Source organism: Hetaerina americana, unplaced genomic scaffold (assembly GCF_022747635.1).
Source record: "Hetaerina americana unplaced genomic scaffold, ioHetAmer1.1.p SCAF_8, whole genome shotgun sequence".
NCBI lineage: Eukaryota > Metazoa > Arthropoda > Insecta > Odonata > Calopterygidae > Hetaerina > Hetaerina americana.
The window spans coordinates 21721543-21741263 of record NW_027287427.1 but is presented as its reverse complement, the minus strand read 5'-3'; the positions used below and the strand labels follow the sequence as shown (position 1 = coordinate 21741263).

The window sequence follows — 19721 nt, the reverse complement described above, 5'->3', positions numbered from 1 at the left end:
AATAATAACTAAGTTCGTCGGTTCTGCTTTTATCTCCACTAGTAGTATTCTATCCGTTACCTGCTCTATATTGACTATGCTTCTTCCTACCTCTTCATTTAATACTATGGCAACCCCTCGTTGGCTCTCGTCCCCACCGCTGTATATTATTCTACACTTATCACTCCAGTAATCCCCGCTATCTTTCCATCTCACCTTGCATAGACCTAAAATATTTATATTTCCCCTTTCCATCTCTTGCTTAACATTCTCCAATTTCCCCGTCCTCATCATTGTTCTAACATTCCACGTTCCTATTTTAACTAATTTGGTCATCTTCTCCTGCGTCTTTTGTCCTGCTGCTGCTGGTTTCCCTTGCAAGGGTTTCGTGGGATGACGACCGTGGAAGCCTTGCCTCCCTTGCTGCCGGGCACGACACACGGCCGATTGGGCCGAACCCCGTGGTTGCCAGGAATCAAAATATCTCCATTGTCCATCATATTTTTTCTTGGGAATGATAATTGAGGTGGTTTCCCGTTGCCTTCCTCAATAGTGTTTTCCTGATTTTATATATATATATATATATATATATATATATATATATATATATATATATATATATATATATTTGTATATACATACATATCTCCGAAATGGAACTTTCTCCGGCGACGCACAAATTTATAAAATCCAGATGTAGAATTTTAAAACAAAAACACAAAGAAAGAACGCTCAAATATGTAGTTTTGATATTACGATGGCACGACAAATCTACATATGTGTCCTTTCTTTGTGTTTCTATGTTTTTAAAGTCTACATCTCTTTATATATATAAATAAATAAATAAATTTATGTAATAAATCAATAGCAAATAAATTAAAACTACTGAATGAACTATTTTAAGAGGACATAGGACTCTCTCAAAATGGAGCCTTGGTCAATACAGGTTTAAATGAGTATTGGTTTATATTGCTATTTATCTTATGTCAATTAACGACGAACGGTTTCAATGGAGTGTTATACGTTTAGAGTTGATGTCCAGCGTCGTAATGTAACTGATAAGATGATGAGTTTAGAAATAGTAGACTGGACTCGACTTTCTTCCAGTGGCATATTTTACCGCCATCACAATTTCGTTTTTATTTTGTTCACGATAAGTTTCCGGGATGTTGCCCGGTTAGCAAGCTGGAGCGATAGCATGAACTTAAGCCTATAAGCTACGTGAATGCCGTTGGTGCTGCACGCGCATGTTGAGTTGTGGCTTGAGTTCTGTATTATGTTCTTTGATTGCGATTATTACCGTTCAAAATGAAATAATTTTATTCCCAATGACTTTGCTGTCAGGAATGTTTTCGAGTAGAGGGACCGTACTGTCAGAAGTGAAGAGTGCCAAGAGATTTACTAGAGCTAAATGTTGAAAACAATTTGTACCGATCGAGTTATGCAGAGGACAAGTGAATTTCACGATCTGCTGACTGGAACATTGAGATAAATGGAAGTTACATAGCAGCTATTTGTTTTGTAACACGAAACGCCGTCGAGATGGTCGCCCAAAATTCGCAGCACAGCGTCCTGGTGGAAGCGGGAAACTGTGCAATAGATTCGAATCCGAGGTCAGCATTATTTTTAAGTGTCGCATCGGCACTTTTTTATGGCATATCGTCATTTATGATAACAGTAGTGAATAAAACTGTTTTAACTACGTACGGGTTTCCATCGTTTCAAGTGCTTGGGTTAGGACAGATGGTGGCAACCATCGTTGTGCTCTATGCTGCCAAAAAAGTGAAAATTCTTGGGTTCCCCGATCTTGGTACTGACACATTTCCGAAAATTTGGCCACTACCCCTTATATTCATAGGGAATATGGCTTTTGGTCTGGGTGGCACGAAGGAGTTAAGTCTACCCATGTTTACAGCATTGAGAAGGTTTTCTATTTTGATGACCATGATCGCAGAGTTCTACATCCTTGGTGTTCGGCCGAGTGCATTAGTTCAGTTTTCTGTTTATGTGATGATAGTTGGTGCCATAGTTGCTGCCAGTAACGATCTTGCATTCACGTTGCAAGGATATGTTTTTGTTTTGCTAAATGACTTTTTCACAGCTGCAAATGGTGTGTATATGAAAAAGAAACTAGACTCCAAAGAGCTGGGCAAATATGGATTAATGTTTTATAACTCGCTGTTCATGATGCCGCCAGCCCTGTTATTTGCATGGCAAACGGGCGAGATTCATAAAGCAGCTGAATTTACAAATTGGAAGAATGTTTTATTTTTAGCTCAGTTCTTGTTATCCTGTGTAATGGGATTTATTTTATCATACAGTGTTATAGTGTGTACTTGCTACAACTCGGCCTTGACTACAACAATAATTGGATGCTTAAAAAATATTTGTGTGACTTACTTGGGAATGGTAATTGGTGGAGATTATGTGTTCTCATGGGTGAATTTCATTGGGATTAATCTAAGTGTTGTGGGCAGTTTGGTGTATACCTGGGTAACATTTCGGCGCAGAGACGCGCCCAGTGTTCCATACAAAACATTGTCCAGTGTTGTTACAACTTAGTGGCACCTTAAAGAGGATACCCTTACATGGCAATTTCATGATGCCTTCTAGTCCAAAGAGAACTTGTAAGTCAGATATTGAAACTCTTCGTATGTTGTTTTCAGTGTGCCATGCAGAATTAGAGCAATAGTAAAAATTGTGAATGCGTGACTTCAGAAATGCCCAATATATTTCTTTAATTTCGAAAAAGAGATTAATGGAAAAAGAAAATGCGTAATGATTACTTTCCAGCGCCTATATTTTCTTGGAATAACTTTATCATGTGACGTCTCTATAGTGTGACCATATAAGTTTCTCTGCAATGTTACTAGTTTCTATTGTAATTTCTGTTTTATTGAGAAAGGTGTTTTTTCTCACCCAAGTTACAGGCTGAATGGAAAGCATTTGGCCATATTGTTTTGTTATTTCAAAAAAATGAATTCTCAAACCAATTTAACTTGTAACTGAATTTTTCCATAGCATATGGAATCTTATTTCAATTGCTATTATAAGTTTTCTTCCCAGTGAACCCAATGTCATACTTTCGGGTTGATTTCATTTCTTGAGTCATATCCAGTGTACTAAATTCCAATTTTTACGTTCAAAGATCTCTCTAGTCATTGTGTAATTGTCTTTCATGGTATAAGATTCAATTATTTAAAATAATAATTTTTCTAATTCCATGCTTATTTTATTTGAGGCCATAAACTTTCACATCCACTCCCAGTTTGAGCATACAACCCTATCCTCTGCATTTGTTTGTATCACTTTATTTTGAGTTTATTCCCTTGGTCTTATTAATATGGGAACAGATTTTACCCAAGTGAGCAAATTTGGATTCCTGCTGCTGCTAATAAGTGTTAATGATAGCAACATACATGACTCAAATTTGAAAGAGTTGCCTATGTAGTTTAATAAATTATTTTCTGTATGTAGTAATTACCTATAATGCTTCAAAACTTCGAGTGCATTGGATACATCCATAAATATGATGTTGCAATAAATACCAAATAATAAAAGGGAGGCCCCAGCAGTTGTGTATCCATATTTTTCCTTTAAATTTTTATATTCATTTCACTTCTCTGTACAATTTTTTATGTTTCAGGTACTTCAGTTAAGTTATTTTAATCACCAGCAGAAAGTGCTTGCTTAATTTTGAGAATCTGTGGGTTAACTATCGACACATTAACTGAAACCATTAATTTTATTTTATTAAAGAGTGAAACTGAGGTAATTTGTTGACTTCATTCAAATCTGAGCCTTGGGGCTAAAATAAAGTAGTGTGTGTGCCACTCAGTAATATTACTAAGACTTTCACAGGGCATGTTATCATAGCCGTTCAAATTTTTCTTAATTTGGATGATGTTTTGGAGTTATAAAATAAGCTGTTGTGAGTTAAAGTGTAGGATTTGATTAAACTTATATTTGCTGGATTTTGTAATAATTAATTGAGAAGCCAGTAAGAGACACGCAATACTATTACTTTTATGTGATGCAACATAATAGTTCATATTCCTATCGTTGGATTTTACAAATTTTATATTCATGATTAAGAGTTTCATTCAGTTCTTTTCATAATTTTATGAAATTTAATGAGTTCAGAATCTACACTTTCGATTTAATGTGGAAAATGTGGTAACTTCCCCTTGTAGCTGTTCAAATATAGTTTTAGTAGTATACTTCTAAATGAGCTAGGTTTATACCCTCATCTACATTTTAATTGTATAATACATTATGAGTGTCTGCGTACCAAACACAGTGGTCAAAATGGCATTTGTGGGGTTTTAGTTGAACTAAAGGAAAAACCTAATAATTGATCTAAAATGACTCTAAAAATTATATAGTTAAGTTAGTGCTTTACATGTAGACAAATCACTGTGTCAAAATATGAAAACATCAAGTTTCACGGGCCTTACTGGAATACTGATGTTTTGCATGTACATTTGCTCTTCTGGCGGGAAGCCTTTTGTGTATTACATTTATTCTTTTATGCTTCTAAATTCCCATAATGTCATCCATTTTGTTTGTGGAACTAAGTATGATTTTGCTCTACTTTGTGTACATTTAACTTTGTGTTGCCAGTGAAGGAAAGAAGAAAAATACCATGGCATAGGAAGACAGAAAAAAAAACGAAATTATTATACTTCTGAATTGATTAATTTTCTTCCAAATTTAACTTGAGCCAAGTGATAAAATTGCCATTGAATGGCTGCCAGTTTTGCCTGAATTTTTCTATTACCATGGCTAAACCTAAGCAATAGGTTCTACATGAAAAATATTGCCATTTAAGTGAATTGAAACCAAACTATTGGCGATTCCAAAAAGATGCTTGAAAATTAAATTTTATCAATATTAATTTATTCTGAAATCATGTGATAAAGTTTTAAATCGCAACCCCAGTCTTGATTGATCAAGCCAACTGGGGTGTATCAGCCTGTTGTATTGATTTGTCAATTATTTGCGTCTTGATTCATCATGAATAGATTCCACTAAGTTATTGCTGAGAAGTATATGAACTATCATAAAATGCCACGTTAATGATTTAATAATTGTCAATTTAGTATATGTATCATAGGGTGGAGAGTACACCCTTTGTAATTTGGTTAAATTCTAAGATTTTTGACATCACCTATAGCATCAAAATATCTAGTCTGCCATTTTCACTTTCAGAATTCGAAAGCCTCCTCACTGTCTTGTGGGAAGTAAGAATTATTTTAATTATAGACATGATAACTGGTGAGATCCATTGAATACACTTGACTTCTGCATATTAATCTCATGACTTCCCTGAATTTTTTCAACATTTAAGAGGTGGAGCAGACACTTTTAATTTTTTCTCAAGCTGGGCTATCAGGTTCTGAATGGTCACATACCCCTGCAATAGCCTACTCAGTTCCAAGTTCAATGTTATATTATAAAATTCGAGCAACACATGACCAATTCGTCATCAGTATTTCAAGCATGCACTGGAGCTAGCAATTGGGGTACAGGTTGCCAGCACCTAATTTAGAGTGAGAGAAAATAAAAATTTTCTTGTTCCTATAATTAGTCCAATGTGCAAAATGGAAGAAATCGAATTCAACCCAATCTCCCATTGCTATTCTCATAGCCCTCATGATATTTTTTCTGAACAGTTACACAGTTGATAATGCAGGTATGATTATTGAGCAAGTTTTGCGAATCCATACATGTTTTCAGTTATACATGTATAGGGACCAGTTAAAGGAGGCTCAGTGGAATTTCCATTAGTGAAGCCTTTACCATTGTCTTAGAGCAGGTTTTTTAGGTGATAATTCAACTTGGCTCATATGAATAACCTCATGAAAATGTTCTTTACTTCTGATAAGTTAATTTTATTAATATTTTTCTGATTATATTTAAAAAAAAGGCTACAATTTGGTCTTTGTCATGGTATTTATGCTCTTCACTGCTGTATTTAAAATACTGCTTAATTGTTTAAATTTAAAATACTTAACATGACTCAAGAAGTACCAAAGATTATTTTTGCTTAATTGCTAACTTTCTTTCGACTCTTAAAATATTAGTTCGCTTTCTGTAAGCAAAAAATTATTTTTATGCGATATTATTTTAAAGATCGGAAACTAGCCTATTTTGGAGAACTCTGTGTGACTACAGTAAGGATATTAGCTAGTTATATTCACAGTGGCTAATAAAGTGAGCTTTTCTTCCCCTTTGAAATGTTATCTGTATTCTATCAGTGAGTGTCTCACCATATTGTTCGTAAGGGCTCCAAATTACATCCAGGATCTTAGGAATGATATTACAGTAACACTAGAGAAGCATACAATGACAATATTTGCAAATGTATATATTTACTTATTTGCTTGCTTATTAATACCTTTTTTGTACTGTGTTGCTAAATATTGTACCATTCACTATAAAAACTCAATACCTGTGGGGAATATGTATGGCCCATTAACAGGTATAATAGTGAAATATTTTATTTTTTAATGAATATTTTTTTTGTTTTATCATGTTGCGATTTTTATAAAGTTATCATATGGAATAAAAAGGTGCTAACGTTGTTTACATTCCATCATCATGCACAACCGTGTAAATGTCATAAGTTTTTCATTGCTTAGTGAATACTGTCTTTCCTCTTGAATGTACCAAAGTTGTCATGTTTACTGTGATGAATAAAGAAAAAAATTTAGTCCAAAATTAATTCTGTAGTTTTAGTTTCCCTTCCCATGTATTGTATTCATTTCCCCTGTTGAAAGAGACAGAAACAAGAGCTTTTCATTCAATTCAGAAAAATTTTAGATTTTCACATCGCCTTAAATCATATTGCTGCCGCAGAACTTTCGGCAGATCTTTTTTGAATTGCCAAAACTTAGGAAATTTTATATCACTTATTTTCCTCATGAAATTAACTATTTAGTTTTTTTTACTAATTATCATTTGAGGATATGGTAATCCAGGGGCTAGAGCATTGGGCTACTGGCCAGTTCGATTCCTGGGGGCACCTCTAGATACCCATGGTTTCACCCAACCTATGTAATTTTTTGGGTGCCATATCATCCTGGTCAATAATAGGTGCTTCAGGGAAGGAAACTGGCCCCCCTACCCTGATGTGTTAAATCCACATGCTGTTAGGCTTAATACTAGGTGATCCACTTACCCTTGACTGTCTAACGAACCTTTGGGTTGATTACTTTGGGGGGAATCCCATGATTCTCATAAGACTAAGAAAATATCATGTAGTAAAAGTGTGGCAGGGAAGTGTGAGAATAAATATTTATCTGTATTTTTAATTCATTATTATGGTGCAGAGATTTCATCGTAGATATTTTTGTAATTAGGAGAAGAACTATACAGGGGTGTAAATACCATAGGATATTTGGTAGTATCGGAGAAATTTATGGGAGGGAGTATTCCTTTAGTTAACATAAAGTCAAGCTTTTCTTGCCATGCCTAACTGAAAAGGAAAATGTATACAGAGCAAATTGGTAATTTTAATTATTTTTAAGTAATAGGCAAAGGTGTATTGCTTGTGATTTTTTTTGTGTGACGAGCACAGGTTAAGAGATGACTTTTGTGAGTTAATTAATTAACCACATCCATCTCTTTTAAGCTCCAGTTTTGCCAATGTTAACAATGAAGGAACAGGAATTCACATAAGCTCAAGATTCAATAGCTGCAGTTAGCTGTATTTTTTTCTTTTAGGTTATTACATATGAAACGAAATGAATATATGATAGTCAGAATCTATTTTATTTCATTACTGATTACGTCTTACATGAGGTTGCAGCCAGTGCTTTTTTGTAAAAGATTCTAATATGCCCTAAAGTTGATTTGATATGTGAGAGTAGGGTCTGCTAGCCAGGCTGGGGGCTGGTTTCCTTCGAAGCTTGTAGCTCTCCAAGGTAATCTGATACCAAATAAATTACAATTTAGGCCGAAGTCAGGGTGCCGGGAGGCGCCGTCCAAAGCCCTGCTAACATATTATTTAAATTTTTGAGCGAGATGGAGACAATAAAGTCCCTTGTTCCCCCTAAACGTAACATTGAAAACTCTTGCAAACATCATCCCTGCGATCAACGTTCAGAATTACCAGTTCTTTTTGTTTGGGGAAATACAGCGAAACAATGGAGTTTCCCCATTTTTCTATCCCCTTTTACCCTCCTCTGCATTCTGATAAACAGTACATAGTGTCCCGTATGTCATTTAATGAAACCTTCTGAGAATGAAGCTCTGGCGTGGTATTCTTTCACATAAATAGACCTAATAATCTCATCACGTTCAATTTATTAATTGAACCTATTTTCAGTATTTAATTGGTCTTAAGTAAATATCTGCGATTCAGCATTGAAAAAATAAATAACTGGGTTGGCGTTGATTTTTATTAAACTTTTGACTTCAAATAAGAAGAAATATTTGCCACGATGTGGGATCGGCGGAAAGAATAAGTATTTCACTCTTCATCGATCCTAGGTTATCATTTGTTGTATTCTTCCGGTCCAGGTAGGTTTTGGATGGATACAGCCTATACTATTGTGCAACGATTACTTTCACTTGCGTCTCCGAGCAAAACAAAACCTGAATGCGGAACTACAATGAACCCCCTTCAATTGTGCAAACTTCCTCCCTTCATGCGGTCCAACATTCCTAATCCTATTCATACCCCTTCCGCGCTTGCCGAAAATTCTTCTCTCCATTACAATTTCGCGAATTAAAATACTCGGCATCCATCATTCATCCCTCCTTTGGATTATCTCAACAAAGCACCTCCACCATCATGCCAGGACTTCTTCGTTTATTTTCCTTTCCGTCCACGAACCTAGGTATGACGGGAAATAATTTTTAAAGCGCCACGGATCCTAACGGCCTTTCTCGGTTTGAGGCTGAATAATAATTCAAGGTGAGCTTTGGAGGCAACGTCATCCGATGCAATCATCTACAGTGACGTAAGGCGTATGCGTCACCAAACTCGCTAAATACGAAAAGAGCCCATTGCTTGAGTGCCTTGGTTGCGTGAAACCTGCCAGTACATCGATGTAATTACATCGATGGGCTGGTTTGAATACAGCTCACGAGATTGGTTTGCATTCAGCTTCTTAAGGCATCATTCAAAATTGAAACGTTAATTAGCGAGCCGGTTTCGAATTACATTAACTGTATCACTTGCATATTAAGTGCTCTGATGGATGTGTTTTATAATCTGTAGTGCAATTGCGATCTCAGAGATTCGAGGAGTAGTTATTAGGTAGGATATTAAGTAGGTATTACTAGTTTCAGAATTCTAGCCAGTGGCATTTTGGTTAATAGCCAGTCTGTCTCCTCTCGTTCTTTTTGAATTCCAAAAGAGCTGATTTTTCCAGAAATAAGACAAAAGAGAACTGTGGTAAAGAGGTAAACGCTGATTTTTTTTGGCCATAGCGGGTTTCGAAAAGAAGGGAAAACCATCTTATTCTATTTTGACATGCGATTTATTTCGTCCGTCGTAAGTTTGATCTTGGCTTAGGAATGACGTCGGTAACCGATGCAAGAAATACCAAAAATTCTTGATACACCTGATCAGACCTCCTGACCAGAGAATCCTATATACTGGCAGGAGCTTTATGAAAAAAAAACAAAAAATGTTCTCATTACATGAATAACATGCCACTACCATGTCATTCTCTTCGAAATTGCACACGATCAAAATGATTAGTTTCTTAATCTGGACATGATTTAAGTTATGTTAACACTGCGAGTACGAACTACCTGTAGGTTCCAAACTTCTAGTAACAATATTCACTCCCAAAGTAATGCATAAAAGCAGTAAATTTTGAACTGAAAAAAGAAGAGAGAAAATAAGGATAATATTTAATGTAAAAAAGTGTAAAAATGGTTTATGCTCCAAAAATAAAATAATTTTACATTGAAAAAAATAGGTAATATATTTTCAAGAAAAACATTTGGATAAAAAAATTATATTTTTATTTTCTTTTTCACAAGAGTTTCTGTTCGAGCCAAGTTCGAACCAAAGAACTTGTCAGCAATGATGTTACGGCTATTTCATCACCAAAGCTCGCAGAGTTGCTTCGCTACTCGCTGTGAATGTTGCTTTTCCGCCTTCCAAGGTAAACATTAAAATTACAATAATAAATATTTTCTGCATCGCACAATATCCAAATTTTGATTCCATACTCCCTGGGTTTGTTTGGCATATATGTAGACTGAAAGGACACCGTTCACGGAATGACCCAAGGTACTCGCCGATGATTCCAAATGATGACACATCATGTCTCTCAACAATTCTTTACAAGCACATTGGTAACTTAACTGAAGGGAACCAAGTTATCTTCTTGACCACGCATGTTTCGGGTGTTGGTATCGTCAAATCAAATGAAATTCATAATGGCAATGAAGCGACCCCAAGATATTTCATTCCGGCTGTATGCGGATCTTGTGAAAGCATCGTTTGTTTCGCAAATGATGGACGTTTTCACTCGATTCACGAATTCGTTCCGTCAATCACAAATTGCTAATGAATGCTTTCAATTCAACACTGTCGGTCGACGCCTTTTGATGACCCGTAAGTAGTTGGATGGCAAAATGTCCTCTTGCTATTATTATATTGGTATTAATGACCATCATGTTTATAATTTCATTTGAAATAAATAACTCAAAAGTTTCCAAATGTGTTTTAGGATATACTAGTCAATAATCACTTTTGGGATGCCAAGCTCATCAGAAACCATTCGTAGACTTATCTGCGATGGCTGTCCAGCAAAGATTTCACTCTTGCAAGGTTTTCGTCAATTTTTGAGGTCGAAGGGGGTCCTGGACGTTCGGCGTATTCAGAATCTTCTCTACCCTCCCGAAACAACTTATGCCACTCCAAAACATCGGATCTACCCATGCCGTCATCACCATAAGCTGCCTTGAGCATGTCATGAGTCTCTTTCCCGGTTTTTCCTAGTCTCACGAAAAATGTGATGGGGTAACGCTGTTCCAATGACAGGCTCATGACGGAGCGTAACGATGTCACGTTATAGAGGTTTCGTAAATGACCGATCTGCACTCCGTAAAGGCTGAGAGCTAACTACCATCGGCTTGCAGCCTTTCCTTAGACTCCCTTCTCCCGAGCACATCCAGAGGAACCGCCGCCCGTCCGTCTGTCTACCCGGGAAAAAAGAAGTCTTACTACTTTTGGGACAGATCTTGTACGTGTATTTATCCCGCTCACATTCAAGGATCAGATATAAGTCTATTTCGTCCTCAATATTACCCACTTCAGTTTCGACATTTTCTGGTTCTAAATCATTTTTATCGCAATTTCTTTCAAGGACCTCGCAAGCCTCTTCAATTTCTTGGCGGATGAAATGAGTGAAATTTTTTTTTCACTCATTTCATCCTTCACTTCATTTTTGTTACGCACGAAACTGGGTCCCCAAAGACCTTCAGTACTCTACAGTCCGCGTATTCCTATAAATTCTTTTGTCCTCATATTGTCCTACATCGATATCATACCATGCCAGCCACCACTAGGGTGTGTGGCAGGGGGTGATTATACACCGGACTACTTTTGACGCAAAATACTTCGCCTCCATCCTAACGTAATCGGGCGGCATTATTCTGACCCCTAATTTTTCGTGGAATAAATGACTTCTTAAATTTATCTGTTCTATACTTAATCTCTCTAATTTTATTTACGTGATAGTACGATGGAGATAATCACAGACACTCAGTATCATCACTAAAGAGACATCCTTCAAATTTGTTCCAGAGGTTTAATCTGTGATTTAACCTTCGTTCCGTGGGTACTCTCTGCCTATTTCCGCTAATAATTTTGTTACCCCAATCAGTTTATCATAACATCCTTTTACAAATCTAGCTCCTTTACGCTGCACGTGATCCAATTCGGTAATCTATCTAGATTCATGAGGATCCCATATTCATAAATGAGGCCTAACTAGCGAAAGATGACAATGCTCTTTAAAATAATCGTCAAGTCTCCATAATACTATTGTAATAATTCATATTTTTTTGTTAGCCTGCTCGCATATTTCCCGTAGAAGTTAGGGGTTAGGTGGTAGAAGAGACTCCATAGTTTCTATCTCGCCCCAAAATAAAGACGAATATCTATCTATCTATCAATATGTATATGTTACACCCTAGAGAGGTCGTGAGCAACGCGTAAGTATTTAATCGAGTGTACACTTTATATTTCGGTATTCGTGATGCAGTAGGCGTTCAATTATATTTGCCAGGTGTCTCACCAACGTTGTATAGCATTTAAGTCATTTGCTAAAGCTGTTTTATCTTTAGGATTACGAATATATTTGTAAGGCACTGCATCGTCGGCAAATAAGCGCGTTTTACTTGTGACTACGGAGAATACTACCTTGATCAAAAGGTTCCCGGAATAACCACCGTGTGGCGCTCCCATCGTTCCGATTTGAGTTCTGTTTTTTTTGTTAAATTGGTACATCTGTTGTTGATATTCCCTTTAAATCTTAGTGTCATAACTTGACATTTGCAAAAGTTACGTAGCCAAGAGTACATCTATCTCTGTGTGTGTTGGCGATTTTTTACAATTGCAGAAATGGATTTAAATTTGCAACAACGAACTTGTATTAAATTTTGCGTAAAAAACGGATTTAGTGGCGCACGGACGTTGGAAATGTTGGAAAAGTGTTTCGGCAACGATTCTCTAAAAAAAACGGTCGTTTACCAGTGGCACGAGCGGTTCAGAAGTGGTCGTGAGTCAATCGAAGATGATGAACGCAGTGGCAGACCATCGACATCGAAAGTCGGTGAAAAAATTGATAAAGTAAAAGAAATGTTGGTCAATAACCGCAAATTAACCATCAGAGAAATAGCGGAGGACTTGAACATTGCCTATGGATCCGCCCAAGACATTGTGGTTAATGATTTGGGTTAGCAGCAAAGTTGGTGCCAAAAGACCTCAATTTCATGCAAAAAAGAGACCGTGTTGACGTCGCAAAAGACATGATTTGCGAGGCTGAATCCGATCCCACATTCATCAAAAGGATCATTACTGGAGACGAGACGTGGGTTTATGAGTACGACACGCAATCCAGACATCAGGCAAGTGAATGGCGTTCACCAAATGAGCCGAGACCAAAAAAACCACGTCGTTTTCAGTCAAAAAAGAAGGCAATGCTGACGGTTTTCATGGATTACAACGGTGTAGTGCATCATGAATTTTTGCCAGAAGGCCAGACAGTAAACAAAGAGTATTATTTGGGCGTTATGAGACGTTTGCGTGAAGCAATTCGCCGAAAGAGACCAGAAATGTGGGCAGAAAACTCGTGGATTTTGCACCATGATAACGCACCGTCGCACAGTGCTATCATTATTCGTAATTTTTTGACGAAAAATGCAACAAATACCATCCAACAGCCACCGAATTCACCTGATTTGGCTCCCTGTGACTTCTTTCTGTTCAATCGAGTTAAAAAACCATTACGGGGAACGCGTTTTAGCAGCCGAGAGGAAGTAATGGAAAAATCGCAGGAAGCACTGATGGACATACCGAAAACCGAATATAAAAAATGTTTCGAGGATTGGATCAAGCGCTGGCATAAGTGTGTTGCAGTCGATGGGGATTACTTTGAAGGGGACAATATAGATTTAGATGAATAAACTTGTATTTTTAATTTTCTGAATAAATTCCGGGAAATTTTTGATCAAGGTAGTATGTCGTTAGCGTAAAGAAGGAATAAAAGAGGCCCGATAACACTTCCCTGGGGGATACCTGAAGTGACTTCTACTGTAAGAGAACTAACGGTATCTATGACTATACTTTCCAACCGACCATTCATAAAGTCTTTAGCCAAACCCAGGATATTTTTATTTATGCCATAAGCCTCCAGCTTTTTAGCAGTTGACTATGATGTACGAGGGTTATCCGGAAAGTAGTACCCGTTCGTGAAATAAAAAGACAAAAGTAAATATTAACAAACATAAAAAATTTTATTTGAAAGAGGATACTTTAAACTACTTCTCAACATAATCTCCAAGCAAATTAAGGCATTTGTCATAACGTGTGACAAGTTTCTGTATTCCTGCTGCATAGTCCTTCGCCGCCAGCTCATTGAGATACGCGAGGGACCCATCTTGCACAAATTTTTGCATAATGCAGATGGTGTTTAACAATTTCATGAACAATTGTTCGAGAAACATTGGGAAAATGCTCACAGATGTCATCAATTGTGACGCGCCGATCGTTCCTCACGAATTCGTCAACTGAGCTCACCAGTTGGTCTGTAATGACAGACGGTCTCCCCGAACGCTCATCGTCGTGTGTGTTCCCCCTCCCCATGTTGAAGTTGCGACACCACCGCCGAACAGACGACTCGTCCATTACATTGTCTCCATACACCTCCTTTAATTGGCGATGAATATCACATGGGCGAACGTTTCTTGCATTGAGGAATTTAATCACTGCCCTCACTTCACAACTGGCGGCGTTCTCAATTTTTTTAAACATTGTAAACAATCACAGAAACAACACAGGCAATGCTAGCGTCACGCAACTTGGCTCAGAGAAGGCAGACAAGCCACTGAAGCTATCTGACCTCGTCCAGCGGCTACTCGCGTCGTCAGCACTTCATGCGGCACGAACGGGTACTACTTTCTGGATGACCCTCGTACTATGTCGAAAGATTTTGTAAAATATAGGAAAAATGATAATTAAAACAAATGAATGATTACGTGCAAAATCAAATAGTGAAAAATGTGTCTGATGCCATTTGGGGGAGTACAAGAGTATATTAAAACGGGATTATAAAAATTGGCTCTGTGGCAAAAAAATGTCTTTAGAAACGTTGGTTGTACTCGTATATCTCAGCCGATTTGTCGCATGTGCTAGCGTCTCGTATGCACAAATTCTCATTCTGGGTTGAGAGAAGGGTGAGATAACTTGTGGCCTCTATCATCGCAGCCGGAAAAGCTGCTACGATATGCCGCAATGGTGTGGAGATAACAGATATAACCTTCTAAACGGACTGTAATATTGTGATCATTTAATTTGGAAAATTGCTCCTAAATTTTATGAACTTGTTTTTGTCACGCACTTTTCATGAGGGAAGTAAAACTTGAGGCAATTAAGAGCTTTCAATTCTGTGAAAGAATAGTTGACGCGGAAAGAAGTATGAACCATCAAATCGGGTGAAGGCCTCACCAAAACAGTTGGGGACGATGCAATTGTAAGATCATGGCAAGCAACGTTTGCCAGGTGACGATCGTGCCTCTGTGAGATTCGTTGTCCACATTTTTCCTAAATACACTGAGTACTAACGCTAAAACCATATAAAACTCAGTGAGATGGCATATTCATTCCAGGGTCGTGCATTTGCATATTTATAATGATAATAATTTATAATATTTGATACATTAAATTACAGATTAAATCGCTTGAAAAAATTTAGGATGTCTCTCTAGCGATGATGCTGAAAATGTATTATTAGCCCCATCATACTGAGGGAGGAGAAAGCATGTAAATAAAATTAGAGAATTCTCAAGGCTTAAGAGGACGCCTCGATAGCCTAACTGGCTAAAGCACTCGATCGGATATTGAGGGATCTGGGTTCGAACCCCAGTCAAGGCGAATGATTTTTACACTCTGAAAATTGTTGCATTGAAAATGCACATTAGCGGATGACTCCGTTAAAAGTTACTGTTGCGGCATCTCCCGCAGTTTCTTTGGATATTTGTCAAGGTATAAACAGCCTAAGAGTTTAAAAGTTGGCTTAAACTCGTGGACTGTGGCGCGTCGCGCACGACTACGAATGCCTGTGGCATTGTATGTACGGTATTTCGCCACAACATCTTGTTCCTTTAAAAGCCCCAAAATTTCAGAACTGGCTAAAGCACTTGACCGCATATTGAGGGATCTGGGTTCGAATCCCATTCAAGGCGACTGATTTTTACACTCTGAAATTGTTGCATTGAAAATTAGAGAGATTAAGGGAAAACCAGATGGATCAAAGGTGTCAATTTTCCTACGAAAGATAGGGATTCAGAATAATGTTGTTCAAAGGCGCTAGGAAAAGTATTTTGGGTCAAAGAGAGTCTGGTGCGTAATCACCCCATGATACGATGCAACAAAAGAGTTTGATTTAAAAAATGAATGAATTACCAATGTTTGAGATCACACTCTAGAAAATCTCTTCTTATAATCATCCCCTAAATTTATCACAAATTGAAACTTTCATTCTGATTAGTTTTTCAATTGATGGGTAACAGAAATAATCATGAGAAAAGTAGTATTTAACTCGTAACTAAACTCAAGAAGTCCTTATTTTACTCATACTATATTTTCCATGCAATACCTACAACACTTGTGCCGTACTATGGATAAATTATTTCTCATTCAACATGAACGCTAAGAAATATAACAACCAATTACATGCAAAAGGAAGGCCTTGCCTTTTTTCCCGGATAATTTAATGTTCCTCCACGATGTGTAAATCATTGATGGATGACCAACTCGAGAGAAGAAGTGCCCAATATTAAGTCCATTATGACTTTGAAAAAACTCAATTGGTTGCATGAATAGCAAAGGCAATGGAAAGAGGGGATAGTTTTCATCAATCGAATGTATACGCCAAATCCGAAATGTAGACGCGGATGGGATATGCTGGGCTTTGACGAGGCTGGGATCGATTGAACGGGCGACACCGCACAGGACACCACCAATCGCACCTCTCGCCCGTCCACCTGTTGAGCGACGTGACATCGTGATTCAAGGAGAGGGGAGCTGACGCAAGTCAGTACCTTTTCTGGCTTCGGAAATGAATTCCAATCACGTGAGATAGGAGGCCTTCGAAAATGTTTCGCCGATTCTTTTGAGTTGAGCGGTGTACTAATAAATAAGTACACTTACTTCCAGGACGAGATTTTAAATTGCTTTGGAACTGGTTCCGCTGATTGAAAAAAAACAACCGAGGGCGGTTTCGAGAGTGGCGATGATTAAGGCCACGTCCCGGACAGAATGGAGGATTTTTGAATAATGCTCGGTTTATTTGTAAAAGTGATTGCCATTCCGTATTTTCATCGTAATTAAGCATGATAGTGTTTATTACTTCAAGTCTTTGCGTAACCGGTAAATGACCCAGGAGGAAGGTGGTTGCTTTGGGAGTCGCTTTCCCTTGGGAGTCGTCCTCTCTTGTATATCCGGCCTTGGTCTATACGGGAGAGGTCTCTACAGATTCTGGAATGAAAGAATTATCAGAAAAATATTCGCAAAAATCTATCATTGTCTGTAATATTTCAATAATTATCTCTCTGAATTCCCACCGGAATCCCACAGCTTGAGATGCCTTTGTCACAAAATACTTCTCAAATCTGAAAGTAAGTTTTCATGTGTTTGTAAATTACACATACTTTTGATAGGAGTGGGATGGCTCAGCACCAGTCAGTTGCCTACCTTACACAGAGAGGAAATTCGAAGGTTTTCTACTTGCTTTAGGACTGCTTTCAGAGGACTCGCAAAACGACTTACAACTTCAGAGAGAATCAGGCTGACTCGACTGGCAGAAAAACCTGTCTGGCAAAGCGAACAAAGCTAACGCACGTGGTGAGACTCGGTTATCAGCTTTAACATTGATAAAAAACATCGCTTTTCCCAAAAAAATTGATGAAATATCTCAATAAAATGAATGATATATGGCTATTTAGACAGTAAAATAATAGCAATATACAAGTGTTTCATTTACAGAACAGAATGTGTACAGAAATATAAATGGCGAACGAAAATTTCACTTGGCAGTCGACGAGTTTATCAACAGGTGTATTGTGTTCCACCAGGTCGTTCCCTATCGCTATTGGTAACGTAAAAAAAGCTGATGTGAAGTTATATCCGGAAATCAACTCTCTTTTAATGTATTTTTCCCATACTGCCCTCACCCTGCATACTGCCTTCGCCTCATTCATCCATACATCGTTTCAGACTTGTGACATTTTTTTCTCTTGAGAGTTCTTCGACCACATTTTCTCTCACTTTCTCCGTTTTTCCCCTCCTCTCCAACCACCATGGTTTCGCCACTACTCTCGTTGACCCTTTTGGTGATTCGAATCACATCCATTCTCCCAACGCGACGAAACAAACGTAGCTCACTTCTTTCACATGTGTACATATTACCGGCACACCCATTCTGCATTCTTTCACTCATCCATTGATTCCTCACTTCTATCTCTCTTCTTTTTGCCGTAAAAACTTCGGGAATACCCACGGCAGCTACATATCCTGGAATGTCCAAATTCAAATGATTTAGTTAGAATGTGGGGAGGATAGAAAGCGTGAAAAACTTCATATCCTCTTCGTATTCTCTTAAAATTAGCAAAAATTAGCCGAGCGATCAATCTTTCCTTTGTCTTCCTGACGACGTCGCCTGAAGGGCAAGCAGAAATTTTGATGATGCCCTATCGAAAACATGACGAATTGTTGCCTTCATGCCATCAGAGTGATTTCACGGAGTGGTCAAATGAGGCCAAGGTCAACGCGGATGCGCCCGGTCGAGTGATCATCGCCATGGGATGACCTAAGAATGAAAATTGAAGTCCTGAACATATGTTTTCTTTGGTAAATCAAACAGCATTCAAGGTCGAAACGCGTAAATTCAATGCTTTCTGAAGGATTCGAAAGGTGCTATGAAATCGCTCGCGGGACTGCTAAATGATTCATGAACTGGACAAAGACATTCGGACGACGAAAGGTATTAGGTATTTTTATAAAAACGTAAACCGTAAGAACAGAAATATTGTTTCCTATTCGGGGAAATAAATAGGTTTCCAAGGAACATAAAACAAACCCATAGAATATGAGAGAGGCAGATAACGTTTTCCGGCATCATCAATGAGAATTTGCAACGGGACAAATTTGAAAAATAATGATAATTTATACTAATTCATGATAGTAATAAATTCTAAATACGGAATGCAAGTTCCAACCATGAGTCCATAGCAAACAAATTTACAAAACAAGGCATTTTGTTCAGACACCAGGCATAGGAACAGGCACAGGAACGCAAAACCTTAATAAAAAAAAAGGACGGCGCTCTGCTTAAGATTATTATATCCATAAATATTGCCTCAAGGAGTTGTCTTTCTTCCAATTTCAGGCGGTTATATATATATATATATATATATATATATATATATATATATATATATATATATATATATATATATATATATATATATTGTTATATTATTTATTAAGTCGAGTCTTCCTTTTACAGTCTATCAGTATCTCCGAGGACAATCGACGGTGACGACGATGGATACCACAAGATGTGAGCTCCCAATGTAATTGGGCTGACATTTTGAGGTTTAGAAACCCCTGTGAAAATACGACCTCAAAACTAAGTGCTCCGAATTCGATACCAATAATTCCAATAATCCATTGTTTGCCATTCGATTAATAATGATGTCAATTTGAAAAAAATCTGAAAAACAAAGGAACGAAGAAAACGAGTCTAAATGCTTAGGGGTTGTACATATTCACGTTTTCTTTCCATAACATAAAGAGGTTGGAGTCTAGTGTTCGACGTCAACGAAACCATTTCCGATTCCTTACTTTATATGAAGAGTTAAACGATTTTCCGTCCCGTGTAGAACCATTTTCGTGCACTCCTAAAAATACAGAATAATTGCCTTTGAGACTTCAACAGTATATGGTTTTACAGCGAAAAGGTTGGAATTTCTCAGTTTTTAGATCTTTT

The 19721-nt window shown here is 37.5% G+C and overlaps 1 protein-coding gene across 1 annotated transcript; it reads left to right on the top strand.

The window, feature by feature from the left end:
• The first annotated feature begins 1171 nt into the window (after positions 1-1171).
• Positions 1172-6706, top strand: frc (fringe connection). The gene has a single exon (XM_071596669.1). The coding sequence runs from the start codon at positions 1522-1524 to the stop codon at positions 2539-2541; it is 1020 nt and encodes a 339-aa protein (XP_071452770.1). The 5' UTR covers positions 1172-1521; the 3' UTR covers positions 2542-6706.
• Positions 6707-19721: the final 13015 nt, after the last annotated feature.

Excerpts from the sequence above, each read along its gene's own strand:
- frc (XM_071596669.1), top strand. The coding sequence starts at position 1,522 with ATGGTCGCCCAAAATTCGCAGCACAGCGTCCTGGTGGAAGCGGGAAAC.